General features: G+C 43.4%; 2 protein-coding genes and 4 non-coding genes across 6 annotated transcripts; 1 reads left to right on the forward strand and 5 right to left on the reverse strand.

Moving 5' to 3' along the window:
- Positions 1–364: 364 nt before the first annotated feature.
- RNASE11 (ribonuclease A family member 11 (inactive)) lies at positions 365–958 on the reverse strand. Its single transcript, XM_059677852.1, has one exon. The coding sequence runs from the start codon at positions 956–958 to the stop codon at positions 365–367; it is 594 nt and encodes a 197-aa protein (XP_059533835.1).
- A 4,707-nt stretch (positions 959–5,665) lies between these two features.
- Positions 5,666–6,912, reverse strand: RNASE12 (ribonuclease A family member 12 (inactive)). The gene is made up of 2 exons (XM_059677961.1): positions 6,837–6,912; positions 5,666–6,366 (listed from the first exon to the last, which is right to left on the reverse strand). Exons 1-2 carry the CDS (start codon positions 6,868–6,870, stop codon positions 5,891–5,893), a joined length of 510 nt encoding a protein of 169 aa, XP_059533944.1. The 5' UTR covers positions 6,871–6,912; the 3' UTR covers positions 5,666–5,890.
- A 7,828-nt stretch (positions 6,913–14,740) lies between these two features.
- On the reverse strand, positions 14,741–14,812 carry TRNAP-AGG (transfer RNA proline (anticodon AGG)). The gene has a single exon. It is a non-coding gene; the product is annotated as a tRNA-Pro (tRNA).
- Positions 14,813–15,663: 851 nt separating this feature from the next.
- TRNAL-AAG (transfer RNA leucine (anticodon AAG)) lies at positions 15,664–15,745 on the forward strand. Its single transcript has one exon. It is a non-coding gene; the product is annotated as a tRNA-Leu (tRNA).
- Positions 15,746–16,607: 862 nt separating this feature from the next.
- TRNAP-AGG (transfer RNA proline (anticodon AGG)) lies at positions 16,608–16,679 on the reverse strand. The gene has a single exon. It is a non-coding gene; the product is annotated as a tRNA-Pro (tRNA).
- Positions 16,680–16,984: 305 nt separating this feature from the next.
- On the reverse strand, positions 16,985–17,057 carry TRNAT-UGU (transfer RNA threonine (anticodon UGU)). The gene has a single exon. It is a non-coding gene; the product is annotated as a tRNA-Thr (tRNA).
- Positions 17,058–18,919: the final 1,862 nt, after the last annotated feature.

Genomic DNA, 18,919 nt, shown 5'->3' on the forward strand with positions numbered 1-18,919 from the left:
ATAATCTCAGTGTCAGTACAATTAATTTTCAATGACCTATATTGGTTTTGGACCTTCTTTCCTTAATTCTGTCACATTGGGTGAACTTTGCTTCTTGGCTTCATAGTTGAGCTAGGATGCAATTCAGTGTGTGTGTGTGTGTGTGTGTGTGTGTGTGTGTGTGTGTGTAAAGAAAGTATACGCACTCTAGGATCAGTTATAAATTTTAATGATATTATCCACGACTGTTGATTTTTCATTCATCCAGTTAGTATAAATAATCAGTTTACTGTAGTGCTAAAAGGATAGATGTGAATAACAGAAGGCAATAAACAATAAGTATGTTCTTCTTTAGATAGGCTATAGTCTCACAGCTCTGTGAGACTTACAATCTAGAGCCACTAACTAACCAGCTCATCAAAGAATGACCTGTTAGCACTGCCAATATTTTCTTTAATGAGGTAACACTGTGGTATTGGCACCTGGGGAACTGTTTGCCTGTAGTAAGCTGGCCCATAGTTATCACCAGGTCTGGGCTTTCAAAACAGCTTATGCCAAGATTCTGTCCACGCTTGCAGCTGAGGATCTTGGGGGCCCTGCAGATCACTTCCATGGAGCCAAGAATAAAGTTATTGCTCAACTTGCATGACTCATTAGCTTCTGAAACTTTTCTCCAGATCACTATGTCATTGTAACACTCTTTGTCATTACCTGGACTGTTTCCCTTGGAGAAGCTATCATGTAATCTTCTGAATGTCGATAATGAAGACATAATATCCTTGGATATGCCAAGGCTAGTATTTTTATACAACAGAGTCAAGTTCATTAATATCTCAATGGTCTGTTTTTCTTGGTCACTTTTTGCCAAGTCATTTTGCATCTCTCCCTCTGAAAATTCTTCTTTAATTGCCTCCATTTTGTTTCCTGAAGATCCTACAAGAATCAGCCCCAGGCAGAGTAGCAGCAGAGAGGCCTCCATCTCAGATCTAGGATGCTCTCTTCTGCAGCGAAAATAAAAAGTAAGAGGTAAAACTAAGGAGAATATTAAGGAGCTAGCTCTCTTTTCCTCATGACAGTTATTCCCAGGATTGACCCCTCCATGTACCTTAAGACTCCTACATCTGTTCATGGAAGTATGATGCTGTGAAAAGACAATCAGCTGTGGAGTCTGAAGACCCAGTTTCAAATCCCTGCTTATCCACTAACAATTTACTCTACCTCATTAAACTAACCTCAGTTTCCCCATATGAAAAAAAGAAAAAGTGAGAATTACATAGGATAATATGTTCATAATACCCAGAACCAAGTCATTATTTCTCTTCCTGTTCCCCTCATCTGCAATCTCATCGGTAGGATCTGTAATCTTCAAATAGATCACAGGAATCTCACTCACAGATTCCTCACTGTGTCTCCCACAGTCTCACACAGTAGCCAGCATGCACTTGAAAAAAACCCCACAACGTTATTCTGCCCTCTCCCATTTCTTTTCCCACCAATCTCAGTCATGGGATATCTGCCTTTACCAGTTTCTTTAGCAAAACTGATCCTGTAGAGAAAGCTTCCAGTTTGTTGGAGGGTCAGAAGTGAAACTGGATTTGTTTCCTGAGAGTTTCTGCTATTGGGTCTAGCTGAGGGAAGGAGGGGCCAAAAATGGGGGAGGGAGAGCGGTATGAGATCTAAGTAGGAGACAACGTGGAACCAAGGACACCCAGAGGACTGAACAGAGTGTCCATTTGTCTGTCAGGATCCTAGTGACCTGGGCAGCACCACTCTTTCTCTTCTGTGAAATATTCCCTATTTATTTATATTTTAACCCCAAATGATTTTTCTTTCTTCTTTGAAACCCTACAGCATAGGTTATATTGCACTTCACTTTATATGGTTCTTTTTTATTTTTCAAGTTGGTTGATATATATTAGTCTTTTCTTTCTCTTATTGAGGCTAAAAATCTTTTGAGTCTGGAATATACTTCCTGCTTCTTTTATTCTGTACAGAATCAAACACTTTCACAGCAATGTTTGTTAACAACATAGTATGGCTTGACTAATGTAGAAAATTCTTTACTTTAGGTCAGTGCTGGAAAAGTCACAATGAGCTCCCAGAAAGAATGGTTATTTACAGTGATAATCCTTTATCTTGCTTCAGAAAGATCTTACTCATTTCTCTGGTCTCTAAGAGCCTCCTTCCCTTACACTTGTATCTCCTGCATTATCATACTTACTTATATCCTGGTCATCATTCCTTGCCCCTCCATTCCTTCAATACACTACTTTCTAAAACACCACTTGTAATGACATTACTTCAGAAACATTCCATTATTCCTCATTGCCTATGTGAGGTAATCGAATCCCCTGAGACCACTTAGTCAAGGCTCTACTTGATCCAATCCCCTTCTCAAGGCTCACCTCCCATTATTTCGGTATGCAAGCTGGCGCTCATCAAATCAGTGTGACTCACTCCCTTTGACTGCACTCTATTCCACCTCTCCATTTCTGCTCCTTTCTGAATGCCTACTCTTTTCTGCCTCTTAAAACCCTCAGAGCCCAATTCAGATCCCATTCTTTCATTGACATATTTTCTCACTACTTAAGCTTGCCAAATTCATTTCTCACTTATATCCTGAATGTATATATCTGAACTTCTTACCACCACTTCTTTTTTTCTTATTCACTTCTCTTTTCTTTCCTTTTTATTAAATAATTCTTTATTGTTGAAAGTATTACATGTCCCCTTTTTTCCTTCATTAACTCCCTCCAGCCCACCCTTGTCCCCTGCCCCAGGCCTTCAGCACCCTATTGTCTATGTCCATCCACCCACTTCTTTTTTCTAAAAAAAAAAAAATGTTTTTATTGATTTTAGAGAGAGAAGAAAGGACAGATAGAAACATCCATGAGAGAGAAAAACTTCAATTGGCTGCCTCCTGTACGCCCCTTAGTGGGGATTGAGTCCACAACCCCAGCATGTGCCCTGAAGGGAAATCTAACTGGTAACCTCTTGGTTCATAGGTCAGTGCTCAACCACTGAGCCAAACCGACTAGGGAGACCACCCACTTCTTATACCACACATTTGACATTAGTACACATGGACTTGTATTTTTTTTTATTATATTTCATTTTAAAATGTCCTGTATGTAAAACAAGAGCAAAGACCCAGTACCAAGAATATATAAGCCTTAATAATTGGGTTGATTGATTATTAATAGATTATTAAGAATTAAGTGGATGTGTTCATGTTTGTACCTTGAACATAGACTTGGTGTAGGTTGAGGGGAGGCTGGAAGAAGGTTTAGATTGTTTCCTAAACATTAACTGCCATCGATATAAATAGTGAGGTGGTAATAGGAAAGCAGACAATAAGGAGAAAAATAAGAACAGTGTAGATTCCCAGTTTTTCTGGAACATGTATTTCAAGTGGGCAGAAATCCCAGCTACCTGGTTTTGATTTGGGCTGCTAGGTGCCCATTAAAAACAACAACAACCCCTCCCCCTCCCAAGAATAAATAAATAAAAAGAAATAAAAACAACAACACCCAAACTGCAAATGTGTAAAATGTCACAATTCATTTGAATTGGGCTTTGATCCTCATTGACTCAAAATACTGTGAGGATAATTTCCCTGGACAGTCTCAGTTGCATACTGACACTTTAATGGGAATGCATTTATCTGTAAAATTTTGTTTTTAATTAACAAGAGGGAGGTTAGGTGAGTAAAGGAAGAGAAATCATTGGGAAGGACAATAAAGCCTGGGGAGAGGAGTAGGAGCAGGAATCAGAATTCAGAACATAGAAATTAATAAAAACAAACACTGCTTGCTCAGTGGTGAGAGAATCAGCCTACAGAGTGAAGGGTTACAGGTTCGACTCCCAGTCAAGGCCATGTACCTTGGTTGCAGGTTCAATCCCTGGTGGGGCGCGAGTGGGAGGCAACTAATAGCAGGAGGCAATTAATTGGCATTAGATGTTTCTCTCTCTATATCTATCCTCCCCCCATTCCTTTCACTCTCTAAATGTCAATGGGGGAAATATAGCCTCAGGTGAGACTTAAAACAAAACAAAAAACTTAGAAATGGGAGCCATAAAGGACACATTTTAGCTCCTGTAAAGTTTTACCCAGGAAATGATGCTGCAACCAGGACTCTGAATCATATACTAAGGACCACCTGTTCCTGCTCAGCATCTGAAGATGCTGAAGGCCCTGGTCCCTTGGTGGCATTCCAACATCCATGAAGACAATGGTGACAATGGGTTTCTGCAGAGAAATGGGTAATGAAACTCAACTGTGAAAGGGCCACCCCACATGGGTAAGCCTTGCCCATGTCCTTGACTTACCTCTGTCACTCTCCTCCCCTCTAATCTAATCAATCAGAATTTGTTGCTTACAAAGACAGAGTTAACAACTAGCATAGGTGTACCTCCTTCTTTGATCTAACCTTTAATTAAGTACAAATAAATAATGCAATAGTTGAAGTCTCTCAACTGAAAAGATCGGAACAGAATGGACCCTATGAAGCTCACGCATCCCTGGGGCTGCTCCAGCTCACTGTAGGAGTTCCCGGCTCTCAGTTACAGGATTGAAATGTCATAGTTCAGAACTAGTTTTCCCATAACCTGGCACTTACCTGCCAAATACCCCTTCTTTCTTACTACTCCCCAGTACTAACCCTCCCTTCCAACAAGGCTGGTTTCTGTACTACTAAGAAATAGAATTGTGGTGTAATAGGCCTGGAAAGAACCTCAAAGATTATCTTGTTCAAGCTCCCTCACTTTACAGATGAGACAACTGAGGCTCAGAGAGGAAGAGGACTTCATCAAATTCCCTTCCTTCTCTTCCTTTGCCCTCTAACTCTAAAGATATGCTGCCCATCGTTGAAAGTGAAATAACTAAAGAACCAGTCCAGTTGTAAGAACTAAAAGAGGAAAAGAATTAGCAGTCTGGTCAAAGTCCTTCCTGTTTCCTCTGGGGATGCCAAGAGGAGGTACAATGAGCTCTGAGAGTCTCAATGTCTCCCTGAGATATCCTTATCCATTTCTCTCCACAGTCTTCCAAGGAAATGGTTTCTGGCTCCTTCTGATCTCTTTTTTCCCTTTCTTTCAAGGCGCAGAGGAAGCGCTGAACAGGAGCAGCTGCAGCTTGAGTTATATATGCCATCTTTAAGAGAAAATCCTAAGAGATGACCCTAATTGCTTCTACACTTAGAACCAAGTACGGTGGAATGAAGGCAGTACTTGCTCTAGGTATGCAATTTAAGGGGCACCAAAAAGCCCAGTAATGAAGATGATATTTTTAATGCGACATTTAAGAATTAATTTAATTCAAAACAATCCCTGATGAACAAATATCAAAAATGTAAATAACAGGACTGGCCCTGTGTGGGCACAACTCATGTACTTCGCTCACCCTAAATCCAACCCTGTCAGATTGGTCTTCATTTAAAATTGAGATATTTTGTTCATCAGAGATTTTTGCATTCATTTTGATTTTTAAAAAATATTCTTTATCTAGATTACTTGGGGGAGGGTGCCGCCCTTAAAATTTGCATGTAAAGTGAGTGGCTCGCTCACCTTATCCTAATCCCAGTCCTGCATAGGATTCACTCTTGGCTCTCATCAAATGACCCAAAGAAAAGGAACACGAAATTGAAACACATGCATCGTTTATGATTTAATTCGGTAGAGTTTTGTTTTTTATTGAAGCAGAGTAAGAAGATTCCAGCTCATTTAGTTTTTTATTGAAGCAGAATAAGAAGATTCCAGCTCAGCCATACTAGAAGGATAAATGAATTACTGGTGGCTACCATTTCACTTGGGCTTTCCCCCCATGTCCACAGTCAGATGTGTGCCAGGAAGAACCAGCACCAGTGCCCCTGGGAGAGGAGCAGAGAGGATCTCAGATTCAGGTGCTGGTCTCAAGTTATTCAACATATTTCTGGAAGTTAACGGGCCCCATGTCATCACAAGTGACTACAAGAAACCCCTCTGTGGGGGAAATGTGGTACCTGCAGGCAGGATATCTGATACCTTCAATGAGCTTACAGACTGTCATTTTGAACTTTGTCTCACTCTGGAAGCATAAAATGCTGGAATGGTTTTGGCAAGCCGTCCTCTTGGGAGAAGTGCAAACACGATTGATCTGTCGAGGCCTCTCGTGGATGAAGACATGCTCCTTTTTGCAGGTGTTGTCAGGTTCCTTGATGATTCTTTCTAAGATCATGTGGTTGCAGTACCTTACAGCAATATTACTCTGAGGGTAGTCCACGTGCAAGTGTTCTATGGTTGACACCACTGTTTCTTCATACAGCTCGTTTTCCCAGAACACAATCATCAGGAAAATTATCACCATTAGTATCATCAGGGGTAAGAGTCCTTTTACATCTGTGGGTTTAATTCCTATAGAGTAAGAGGAAACAGAAAGTAGCAGAGGGTAATGAGAGTCCCTCCATCCCCATCGTTTGCTTCCCCACCCTTAGGACATTTTATTTCCCTCACTCTGCTAATTCAAATCATGCTTAGCCTGCAAGATCCAAGACCTTTCTGACCATTTCAACTCTCAGAGTTTGGCACTGAAGTGATCTCTAATTATTTCCATTTGTTTTACTTCCATCAGCTCCTTGATGGCAGGTATCTGATCTTCCAGTTCTCCCGAATCTGTCAGAGAGCTTAACACAGAGATGGACAGACAGAGGTGCTCGAAAGTACCCATGCCTGCTTGATTCATTCCTGTTGCTGAACGACTTCCTTCCCATAATTGTCTCAACTCTAATTCCACCCAACTCTTCATGCTTTTAGCACTGTCTTCTAATCTGTCCTTCCCAATTCTCCTTCTGCCAATCCCAATGGGCTCTGTCAGCTCCTCTTACCTTTCCTTTTTGCTGTAGCTTTCACAAGTAACATATCCTTGTGATCATGGATCTGAGAAAGTCCTTTGTGTCTTGCTGTTCTCTGACAATAACTGGTAGGGAGCCAGTTGAGCGTGGGGTGGGCCCAGTAGAAAGAACAGGCAGGGAGGAGCCTGTTGGGGAGTGTGCTTGGATGCCTTTGGAAAGGAAAAGACCTTAATCTTCAGAGGGAGAGTTGGGTAAGGCGGCCCTGAAAGTGTCCTCATTAAACAAGTATAGACTTTTCAAAACATTTAGTAAAGTTCTGATCTGTGCTAGACACAGCATTGTCTATTTTCCAAAATTTCATCCAGTCCTTAGTCAAACTATGAAGTAACTATTATCTCCCTTTCATTAATGAAGAAATTAATTGCTGAACAGTTCAAGTGGAGATGGGAGATGACAAGGGTAGTAAGAGTTTCACTTTCTCAATGTTTGACACTTGGACTCCAGTTTCAGTAAGTTTTATTCCCATGTGGTGTTCAGGACAAGGCAGAATAATCCCTTGACATTAACATTAATCTTAATAAAGCCCTAGAAAATATAGCAATGGTCCCCAAACTCTGCTGAATATTACAATCTCCTGGGCATTTTTAAGTGCCACCTTGAGACGTTCTGCTTTAATTGGTATCGGGGTGACCTGGTTTTGGATTATTAAAATTCTTCCAGTGATTCTAATATGCAGCAAAATTTGGGAACTACTGATCTATGGTATACATTGGAAACCTACATGGAAAATTGTGGACAAGGGCTTGGTGAAAGATCAAGTTATTGAGACCATAGAGTTATTTTTGTTGCTATCATTTCCTGGCCAATTGATATAGGAATGGAAAACAGACTTAATTTTACCATTTCTTGCCCTGAAATGATTTATCTTTTGAAGAGACATCTATGTAGTCCTCTCTCTCTCTCTCTCTCTTTCTCTCTCTCTCTCTCTCTCTATATATATATATATATAATATATATATTTAATCTAATAATAGACAAACATGGTAATTGACTGTACCTTTGCTACGCCTTACATTGGCTAATCAGCGCGGTATGCAAATTAACTGCCAAAAAAGATGGCGGCTAATTTGCATACTGCAGGCAGGGCGGGTCAGCACCATTCCCCCTGCCCTGCCGCCAACTGGGCCTGCTATTTGCCACCCAAGGGACTGGGAGCCATAGAGGGTACGCAGGCATCTGGGTGGGAACAAAGGAAACGATAAGCAAAATGGAATGGGACTAAATAGCCCAGGTTTTTAGATTTGGGGGGATTGCCCTCCCTTTAAAATCTGCATAACAACAATTCAAGTCCCATTCTTCATTACTACTAGAATTCTAGTTATTTGCCCAATATGATTTAGGAGCTCTTTGAGAAGTGCTTTTATCTCTTATCCACAATGAATCCTCCAGACTTCCCCTCTGCTCATCCTGGCTTCCTCTCATCAGTGCTTCTCCATGGTGTGACACTGCTTCATGCTCCTCCCAGTCTGGATACTCTCCTGCACACCGAATACAGGCTATGGGCTATAACAGACTTTCTGAAAATTTTTAATTGCAAAAGAGAAAAAGAAATCTTAAGGCTGATTTACATATTTACTACTCCTGGCAGCCATTAGCAGGACCTGCACCAGCACTTCCTTTCGAATTGTCCCTTTCTTTGGCCACTCTGACGTGGGTGTGCTCATTCTCCTTTTCATCTGCTTCATATCTCCTCTTTCTCAAGTGCTGGGCACGAAGAGATTGCGATCCTGCAACAGAGGGGGCCAGGGGCACTCTTCTTCTTCAGTTTGTTGTTCTACTTATTTATGCATCGTTGGTTGCTTCTTGTATGTGCTCTGGCTACGGATCAAACCCCCAACCTTGGTGTATTGGGACGACACTCTAACCAACTGAGCCACCAGCCAGGGCAAGGGGCGCTCTTCTTGAAGATGCACTTTCTGAGGGCTTTCCCCACAACGGAGGAAGCATGAATTGCCCTAATCAAAGAATGGGAATGAAGGAGGTTGCAGAGCATGTTGGCGAGGCCTAATGACCTCACCACCAGCCCGCAACTACTCCTTAGTCTGCCACTGCCTGGCTCCCCCAGATTAAAAAAAAAAAGAAGAAGAAGACGTTTTCTAAGTGAAATACATCAGTCTTTAGCTATTAATTAAAAATTCAGAAACCCGAATCTTACCCCAGACCTGGGGCGCGGAATCACACTTTGGGGTGAGGTCCTGGGATCTGCACTTATAATGAGTAACCCACCTCTGGGGATTGTAAACTGAAGTTTAGGGATCACCACAATGGACGAGGCCTGAATTGGTAAACAGCATAGTAATTTCTAAAGAGCTACACCCACCCCACAACGAAACGGACTTTTACATTAATATATGGAACACTCAGCACCCTGCACGAAACCCTGCATGTGAGTGACTGTCCTGCTTCAGAGCTTCCACAAGGTAAAGGTAGGCACTTGCCCCATGTCACGTGACTAAAGCAGCTCCTCAGAGTGCGCCCCCCCCCCAATGCACAGGGCAAGGACCTTCCTCTCAAACACACCATTCATTGGAGAAGGAAGGATTGGTCTTTCTTAGTTCTAGTCCTTAATTATCTGTGTTCTTTGGCAATTCTGGAAACCAGTTCATAGGGGATCCTGGAGATGAGGGGAGTGATTTGGGTTCCATCAGAAAGAGAGCTTCCAGGGCCAGGACGGGGTGGGGGGTGGAGGGGGGGAGTGACAATTTGTCTGTGGGTTGGGAGCAGGGCCCAGGCAGGGATGACTGGCAGTGACAAAGCGAAGCTAGGAACACCATGGATACAGGAAGGTCGTTTAAAGTGGAAGGTACTCTCCTCTTCCCTCCATCCTCTAACCCTTTCTTCTTGCTTCTCTATCGCCCAGATGCCAACTTTTAGCACCGTCTAAAGACCAAAAGTTTGGAAGTGCTTCTAGTGCTTCTGAGTTGGAATCTTTTCCCTTTCGCTATTCATTTTCACCAAGGAGCCCTCCCAAACTACTTTCGCTTCCTACTCTGCAGTGGAGAGCAGTCAGATGATCTCTCAAGTTTCTTTCTAACCTTGGAAGTGGGCCTTGCCCATGCGGAAATCTCTGCTGGTTCCCACAAACTCTCAGGCATCCAATGCAAGCCCGGGTGTCAAGAAATATCCCTAAGTCAGGGCAAAGGGCATGAAACTAACTCCTGCAGAAATCCTCCTTTAAATTAACCACTTCCATCTCTTCTTTGAAATTCCACAAGAAGCCCTCCTCCCTGCCTCCTGTACATGACTTAGTGTGACAGTTACTCTGTGGGGCAGAAAAGGGTCTGTTTGGCTTTCTGCATGCGTGCTGGGTGCTCTGGGAGGCCGGAGCATGTGCCCTTTGCTCCAGCACACTGCCTGGTACTTCACAGAACAAAAAGTGTCTGTGGAGTGGATGAGCGGATAAAGGACTTCAGAGCTTGTGCTCTCCTGCCACTAACTAGTTGTATGATCTTACAAAGCCATGTCACTTCTCAGAGTCCCAGTTTCTTCATCTCTAAAATGGAGGTGACAGAAAAGAATAAAGGCAGAATCGGACTATCTATGAGTCCCTTCCTGCTGTCACAAACTAAGGTTCTGAGCTCAATTAAAGTGACTCCACTGGCTAGTCCCCCCCCCTTTTATAAATATATTTTATTAATTTTTTTTACAGAGAGGAAGAGAGAGGGGTAGAGAGTGAGAAAGAAACATGGATCAGCTGCCTCCTGCACACCCCCTATTGGAGATGTACCCACAACCAAGGTACATGCCCTTGACCAGAATCAAACCTGGGACCCTTCAGTCCACAGGCTGATGCTCTATCCACTGAGCCAAACCAGTTAGGTCAAGTCCCTTAAGATGACAATTCTCTGATTCTCTGGTGACCACCTCTAACTGCCCCCCCTCCCCCCGCCTCACCCCCCCCCCCCCCCCCCCAGACACACTGGGAAAGTAGGGCTGTCCACTCTACCTCCCTGCCTGGAGTCAGGGTGAGCAATGGGGAAACGGATCCTGCGTACCAGGCCCATAAGTGGGAACTGGAGCTCTGATTCAGGAGTCTGGCAGAGTAGCCCTGTGAAATAGCCTAAGGAATTGGCATTCTGGTCAAGGGGACACCTCCCTAAATCAAGAACACCTGCTACTAAGGCAAAACAAAAGGGCCTGAAGCGCGCCTACGTGGAGGGATTTGTTGGCTACCTTTGGCAACAGCAACGCTGTTTGCTAAACAAGCTATGAACGGCAAGATTCATGCGATAGCTTCACAAGCCTCTGGGCAATCTTTCAACTGCCCTCCCACGACGCGGCCTGTCTCTGTCCATGTGAGGTGGGCAGACTGGAGCTTGGGTATGTCCAAGGACAAGCTGCTTCTGATTTGGGCAGAACAAGTTTGGAATCAGATGAGAGGCTATCGATCTCAGCCTTGCAGTTCCAGCCCCAGGCTAAGAACACAGGAGGCCCTGTTCTCCCTCGGGGGCAAACCAAGCCATTTATTTATTTTTTTTTGGAACTTGTGTCCCTGAAATCACTGCCTCCAGGTAATAGCCCGGGGGGGGGGGGGCGAGGCTGAGGGGAGGTTGCCCTAAGCACGTCTTTGTAACAGCTGCTTGGGAGGGCCCTGTCTCTCCAGAGTTCACTTCTGAGAATGCTTTGATCATAGCATACCTGGCTTCTCCTGTGTGTCCCCAGGCTGGGCCCCGACAGGCGCCTTTGAATCCCTTTAGAAGGACCATTACCCATCCTTCCGTGCAGCCCCTCCAAGGACACTCCCAGGCTCTGTTTTCCTTTCTGGGCCAATTCCAGCTTCCCTGAAAACCAGATAGATTCCTTGAAAGAAGAGAAATGATTGTCCTCACCTCACATAGTCACGGAGGCCCTAAAGAGCCCAGATGCATTAAAAACAAAACAAACCCCTCCCTGTTTCTCAGAAGCACCCAGCTTGAGCAGAATGAATAGTGAGTGGCCTAGTAGTTGTGAAAGCCTGTCTTGAACGGCCCAGCCACTAACTAGCTCTGTGACCCTGACCTCAACTCCATGGGCCTCACTGACCTCCTGTACAGGTGGCTGGGAGCTGGCAGAGTTGGTGGATTGCATGAGGTGAAAACAAGTAACAACTGAGTGTTGACAAAACGCACCCAGTCATAACATTCCATGGTGCAGGGCTCTGTGGTGGCTTATTAGAAAGTCGAAAGGGTGCTTTTTTTTTTGTCTGCTATCACACAGTAATCTTTTTAGAACCCAAATCTAGTTCTGTGCCTGCACTATCCACCCCAATCTCCACCTAAAATGGGCCATGGCTTTTCATAAGTCTTAAAATAATGACTACAGCTCTTACCTCCGACTGCCAGGCTTTCATATCATAGATAGCCTCATTCCAAATCATTCTTCTCCTCTCCCTCCCTATGTAGGGTGGGGCAAAAGTAGGTTTACAGTTGGAGTGCACAAAGCACAGAGTTAATAAAGCTACTGTAACAATCATAATCTGCATGTCTTTTTCCATACAAACAACTGTAAACCTACTCTTGCCCCACGACACACCTCTCTTTCCAGTTCCCTGAGCTCATCAGGCTTCGTTCCAGCTCAAGGTGTTTAACATTTAGTTCTCTCTTTGTGGGATGTTTCTCACTCCACGCACCCCTCTTCATTCTACCTGGTTCAATCCTGTGTGCTCCTCCTTCCTTAGACAGGCCTTTCCAGGACCCCCAAAGGGAGTTTTGCTTGCATAACACTGTACTTTTCCTTTGTGGCCCTTATCACTAGCATAATAAATTTACTGTATTTCCTGGTTTTAAAAAATTATCTGATCATTTCATGAGGGCAGAAACCACATCTGTCTGATTCCCACAGTCATCTCTGTTCCAAGCACAGTACCTGGAATATAATAGAGGTTCGACAAATATTTGTTCAATAAATATGCGGTAAATATTGACTTAATGGGCTACCACATAAACAAATAACCTAAAAGAACTACATTTTGCTCTTTAACCATAGTATCAAAGAGTTATTCTTTGTAAAACTCAAAATTTCTTTTTGAGGGTTACTTTGGTGGGAACTTGTAGCGCCATATCGACATGAGATCAGTGTTAATGTAAAAAACAACCAAACCAAACCACTGAAACCTGTAAAGAATTGTTGTGAGTTTATCTGAGCCAAACTGTCGACATATGCCAGGAAGCAAAACCTCAATGAATTGAGATAATGCTCCGGAGAATGGCGGGTTATAACTGTATTTATACATTGGAATCAAAGGAAGGGTTACATGAAATCCATTGGTGATAGGCTAGAGAGGTGGGAGAAAGCAAATGATAGACACATACTTAGGTGGGCACAGGAACAATTAACAATGAAGGAATTAGTGGTATCTGTCCTGGAGCCCAGGCACATTAGGTTGTGCCCCAAGGGGTCCAGAAAAAGGGAAGTTACAAGTTACCCAGACATTTCAAAGGGTATGTTACCTTAGATGCAACAAGACAGATAGGCTCAGTTAAGATAAATGTTGACCTTGTCAGTGAAGATACCAGCCTAGGATGTAACTGCCCACCATAACTACTTTTAGTTAAAGTTTAACTAAATTTAGACCATCCTTTGTGGTTACCTTAGATCTCTGAGTTTGCAAGACTGCCATGCAGGCCTTCCCTGAGCTTGTCAGGTTAGCAGGTAGCCCCTTTCATCCACATCAGAAAGATCAATGATATAAAAGAAAAATGTTGATTTAGCACTAATTACTACTCAGAGTCTTAAATCTACGATTGTCCCTCTGATCCTCTGACTTCAGTTGATAGAAACCAACTCACGAGTTTTGCTAATGGGTGTTACCTGTTTTCCGCTTTCCATACCATGGGATCTAACTTAAGAAGTCTAGCCTAATTCATGAACAACATCTCCCTGAACAATAAAACAGCTCTCTCCTCTATAAGTTCTGCATCCATATCATGTACACAGAAGGATCAGCAAATAGTGGCGTCCCAAGAAACGAATTTGTAACCCGAAATCCTTTAGAGATCCTAAAAATAAGACCCATGATGGTACCTGGTTTGTCCACAAGGGGTCAGTCTCCACTGGTAGCTCCTGGGAGCAGCGTTGCCTGTTTGTGACCAGCAGAGGTTCTCACCCCCCTGTTCCATATCATCCTCCAGGCACCTGCCCACATGCCAACCATGTTTCCTCAGGGTTCTTCTTCACAGTGATCCTCATCACAAAACCTGGTCAAGTGAGGTTGATGAAGTCCTGTTGGTTATACAGGTCCTTCCCTAACCTTAGGTTTTCTTTTCCTCGCTGTCTCCCTGTCGTGGACTTTGTTCATCCGCTTATTAAATCAATTATTTTACAGGCTTTTACAGAATGGCTGTTATATGCAACCCTACAATGTGACCCCCAAACACCATCGGTTCAGAATTTGCTCAGAGTCATAAGAGCCTGACGCAACTTGGCACTTAAGCAGCTGTGCTTAAGCAAGTTTGCAAAGGAGCCAATGGCACCGATGCCCGATTTAAAGCTTCTGAGAGCTTACTTGGTGCCTTGCTTTATGTCCAGTTGGAAGAAACTTTCAGTAGATGGTTATGTGAAACTACTGATATAAAATATGCCTCCTTAAGTCCTGAATGAACAATTCCTGGAGAATAAAAACGTGCAGAAGAGAAATAATGGTTAATTTTAGAAATAATAATGTTGTAGAATAAATACTATTTAAACTATGCGTGATAACGTCTGGTATTTATCTTGGTGATTTAATAATACAAAGAGCATTTGCCTAAGGACTACGTTTATAAATCTGGAATGGTGGAGTATACAATGTTGTAATATTAGGTACAAAAGGTGCTTGCTTAGTTAGCATGGGTGTTTAACACCAATAAACATGTCGTTTTATTGGAATGGGAAGACAAATTGACTCCGAGTGGAAAACAGGGCTCGTCCGGGATTTGAACCCGGGACCTCTCGCACCCTAAGCGAGAATCATACCCCTAGACCAACGAGCCAGACGTAAGAACAGTTTAAGGGTTGAAATTTTAGTAAAAAGTTGCGCCACGCTACACTCAGTCTTTTTTAATAGCTATGGGCATATAATGCCACCTAGTGGACAAACAAATCACTGCATTCTTTTTTACTCAAGTTTAGAAAAGAAACCCTTACAATTCAGATCATTTTAGGAAAAATATTTCAGGATCAACGAGAATAATTTCGCTGTATGTTTGCATGTTTGCGCTTCCAAATGGGCCAAAGATGCTGCCTGAATTGTGGGAGGCGATGGATTCAGGGATAGTCGCGAGCTGCGGGCTGATTCCCTGGCCGTGGGGAGGGAAGAGCGCGCGCCTTCCCGGGAGGGCGTCTCCAGGACGGCGTTGCCTTTTAGGGGCAGAAGAGCCGGCGCCGGGTAAGGAGGCTTCTTCCGGCCTCGGCACCAGACGGGCCAGTTATTGGGCTCGGTCAGGTCTGCCTTAGATTCTCGCCTCTCGGAAACTTTCCCCCTCTCCTCCGAGATGACCCCAGACCCAGCATCCTTCGCGTAGAAAGAGCACTTGCCTTGCGGCTTCCTCCAGGGAAAACCGGCCGAAGCAGAGGCCTCGATTCTCCCGAGGGGCCGGCTTGTGCCAGGTCCGCAAAGGCTGTTCCGTCCCTCGGGAGGCCATGCAAGATGTGTATCAGCTCTTTCCACCGATCTCAAGCATTGTGGTTTAAAAGAAGAAAGAAATCAAAACAAGAAAGAATAAGTGGAGGGAAAGAAATATGATGAATCCAATAAAGTTATAAATACGTGAATTATAAAGTTAGGAAGGAAGCGGAAGAGAGTAAAGGGTACATGATATGCTGCAGAAGCTAGCTCGTATGAGGTAGCGTGGCCGAGCGGTCTAAGGCGCTGGATTAAGGCTCCAGTCTCTTCGGGGGCGTGGGTTCGAATCCCACCGCTGCCACAAGTTTTTTACACGGATGATTGTACCTACCGGGGGCGGCCACGTTAACACAACGTCTCCGCCTCCCCTTTCGCATCCAATCGTCTGTCTCGCTAGTTAGTGTAGACTCAGAATCTGGGTATGCACTCTTTTGAGATTTCTCATCTTTTTGAGCACTTCCATCACAAGATCGTAATGATGCCTTTGAACCCATAGTTTCCCAGAGGCAAAGTACTAGGACTTTAATATCATAAACCTGTAAGATTTGCTTTGCCTTTCTTCAGTCAGCCGGAGAGGGTATTTTGAGCAGTTATTGGCACTGTTCTTGTAGAGGATTACAGAAAAGATGAACAAAACATAATGCCTGCCCATAAGGGAAGCTCACAGACCAAACTGGAATAGTAAGCTGTATAATTACAAAACGACCTCGAGGCACTATAAAACAGCAAACACATGAAGAATAACACATCACACACTTATCAAATGACGATAATGTTAGTATGCACCAGCTCCCAGTTTCTTTCCAGAAAAAGAAAACAGCTCCTGTGGGTAGCACTATTTAGTTTCCAAGCAATTTCTCACACACTATTGTATCTGACTAAACAGGACCCTTGAAGGCAGGCAGGGAAAGGGAACTTTTTACAATCTTCATTTCATAGCAGATGCACTGAGAGGCAAAGAGATTTATCTGCTCTCCACCTGCCCCTCCCGCCTGCCCGCCTGCCCGCCTGGGGCAGTGGGGAAACAGTGTTAGGCAGAATTCAAAATAACTTTGAGGTTGTCTATACGTCGCCATTTCACATCCCGGGGGGGCTTTTGGTTGAACTTCTCAAAGTGGAGAGGACAAAATGCAATAATAAAAATATCTTAAAGGCAAAAAGTGGGGCTCGTCCGGGATTTGAACCCGGGACCTCTCGCACCCTAAGCGAGAATCATACCCCTAGACCAACGAGCCACGGGTACACACTCCTTAAGTTCTGCCTCAAGGCTCATTCACGTCAGTAGGCGTTTCCTGAAGAATTGTGTACTCCAGTGCCTTCTATTGGCAGGAATGCGTATTTATTTGTCCGCCAAACAAGATTCAAACTGCAAGTCATTTCTCAGCTGCCGGAAGGATCAGGGGTCCTGCGGAAGAACGTCCGCATTGACGAACGTTCTCTGAGAGGTGCCGAGTGTACAATGTTTGCACAGAACTGCGCTGGGACCCTCAAGCTCAACTGCATTGGCACCCTTGAATACGAGAGAAAAAAGGTACACCACAGGCCCCAGCGAGATTTGAACTCGCGACCCCTGGTTTACAAGACCAGTGCTCTAACCCCTGAGCTATGGAGCCTTAGCCGAATATCAGCTTTCCATTTCTCCTCTTATAGAAACGTTCACTAAGTTTAATACACCGAACTGGTAAATGGAATTTTGACGGGAGCAAAACTCCAGGATAGTCGCCAAAATAGGAATCTTTTCATGTTCTCTCAACACTTCAAAAGACTGCTTGGAGCAAACCATTTATCAGATCGTCTTCTCATCCCTCATCTTGATATTCTGCCGACACATTGCCTCCTGTGCCTCTAGTTCCCAGAAAGGATGCAGATCTTTATAATTCCAGATGTTTGGGTACATGAGGGACCCACCTAAGAAAGGAATCTCATAATAGAGGGTGTCTGATGGGGAAGAAGATTGCAGTGCACCTTCACTCAATACGGTGGTGCTTTTTGTGGTGCAGTCGGTGCTAAAGAAATAAGGATAAGACGTGGTCTTTGCCCTCTGAACCTTGTAGTCTGGCGACGTAGACAAATAAATTCAACAGTTGGATAAGTTAAGTTCCGTGATAGAAATATTTGTAGAGTGTCTTGGGGTTACAGAGGAGGGGGATCTAAATCAGTTTGTGTTAGAAGTGGGGCTCAGGGGAGACTTACAGGAAAAACTGCCTTGAATTGACTTTTTCTGGTTACTTACCATTATAAAAAAATTAACCAAACTGCACAGATTGCAATATAATTTAATGGATTTTGAAAAATGCATTCATCCATGTAAATGCTACCCTAATAAATATATACATCCTTTTGTGCTCCTTTTCACCAGTACCCCTCCCACTCCCACCACCTCAGAGGAGACCAGATGAATTGCCTTTGGTCTAGTCTGGAGACATTTACAACAGGAGGAAGGGGATGAAAGGCAATTACGTGGAGGGAACAGTATGCAAAGGCATGGACTTATGAGAAATTAAAATAAAAACAAAATGAGGTGATAAATCGGAGAAGAGATCTGTCCTGGTTTTGGCCTTTCTAAATTCAGAGCCCCATAAGTTTGCTTTTTGGGGATTAATGCCTCTCTCTCAAAGGGAATGGAGCAAGCAAGAAAAAGGTGTGTTGGGGAGGAAGAGTTGAATCTTCCCTTAAGATATAGATTTACATATATCTTTGGTATAAAATACCATTTTATTTTAAAAGAAAAAGGCTCTTGTTTTCACTTTATAGAAATCTCACTTGTATAAGCTAGTAAACAGGAACCAAAAAATTTTTTTAACTAAAAAAGATCTTGTGCCTGTTTCTTACTGCAAATATAGTCCTTGATGAGAACACTAGAAAAAGCAGATTCATATAATCCCCAAGAAATGAACCAGTTCTGCTAAGATTTAGACCCTCTGAACACAGCCTTACTCTTGTACCCATGATTTTTAAATATTTTCATTTGTCCAGGATCACAAAGTTTGTAAAAAAAAAATATGTAAGCTTGTGTAATATTGTGTCCTTTAATTTTCATTGTGTAAATGTAAAACATGACCACTGACCTTACACAATTTTAAGCAAGAGAAATGTACTATTTAGATAGGCAAAGTGAGGCATTCATGGCAGATGTTCTTGGTTCAGGAATGAGTCACGGAGAAGCCTCACCACGCTGTCCTAAGAGGAGATGAACCTGTACAACTGCCCAGGGTGAAGAATGTTACAGGACCTTCTGTGGTTTGACAAAATACTCCTTCGGTGTTCAATCCTTAGTCTTTGTACACCAAGCAATATCTTCCATGCCCCCTCCCCCCACAAACGGAGGCTTTGTTTTAACTGACTGTTCGGCTTGATCTCTGTACCCCGTTTTCCTACACAAGGCATTGCATTGGGGGACATCTCCAAGGTGATCAGCATGGTAATCTTTTGGGACCTACTGACAGGCATCATAATTCTTGAGGAGGTGGTGGAG

The sequence above is a fragment of the Myotis daubentonii genome, chromosome 1, assembly GCF_963259705.1.
Source record: "Myotis daubentonii chromosome 1, mMyoDau2.1, whole genome shotgun sequence".
NCBI lineage: Eukaryota > Metazoa > Chordata > Mammalia > Chiroptera > Vespertilionidae > Myotis > Myotis daubentonii.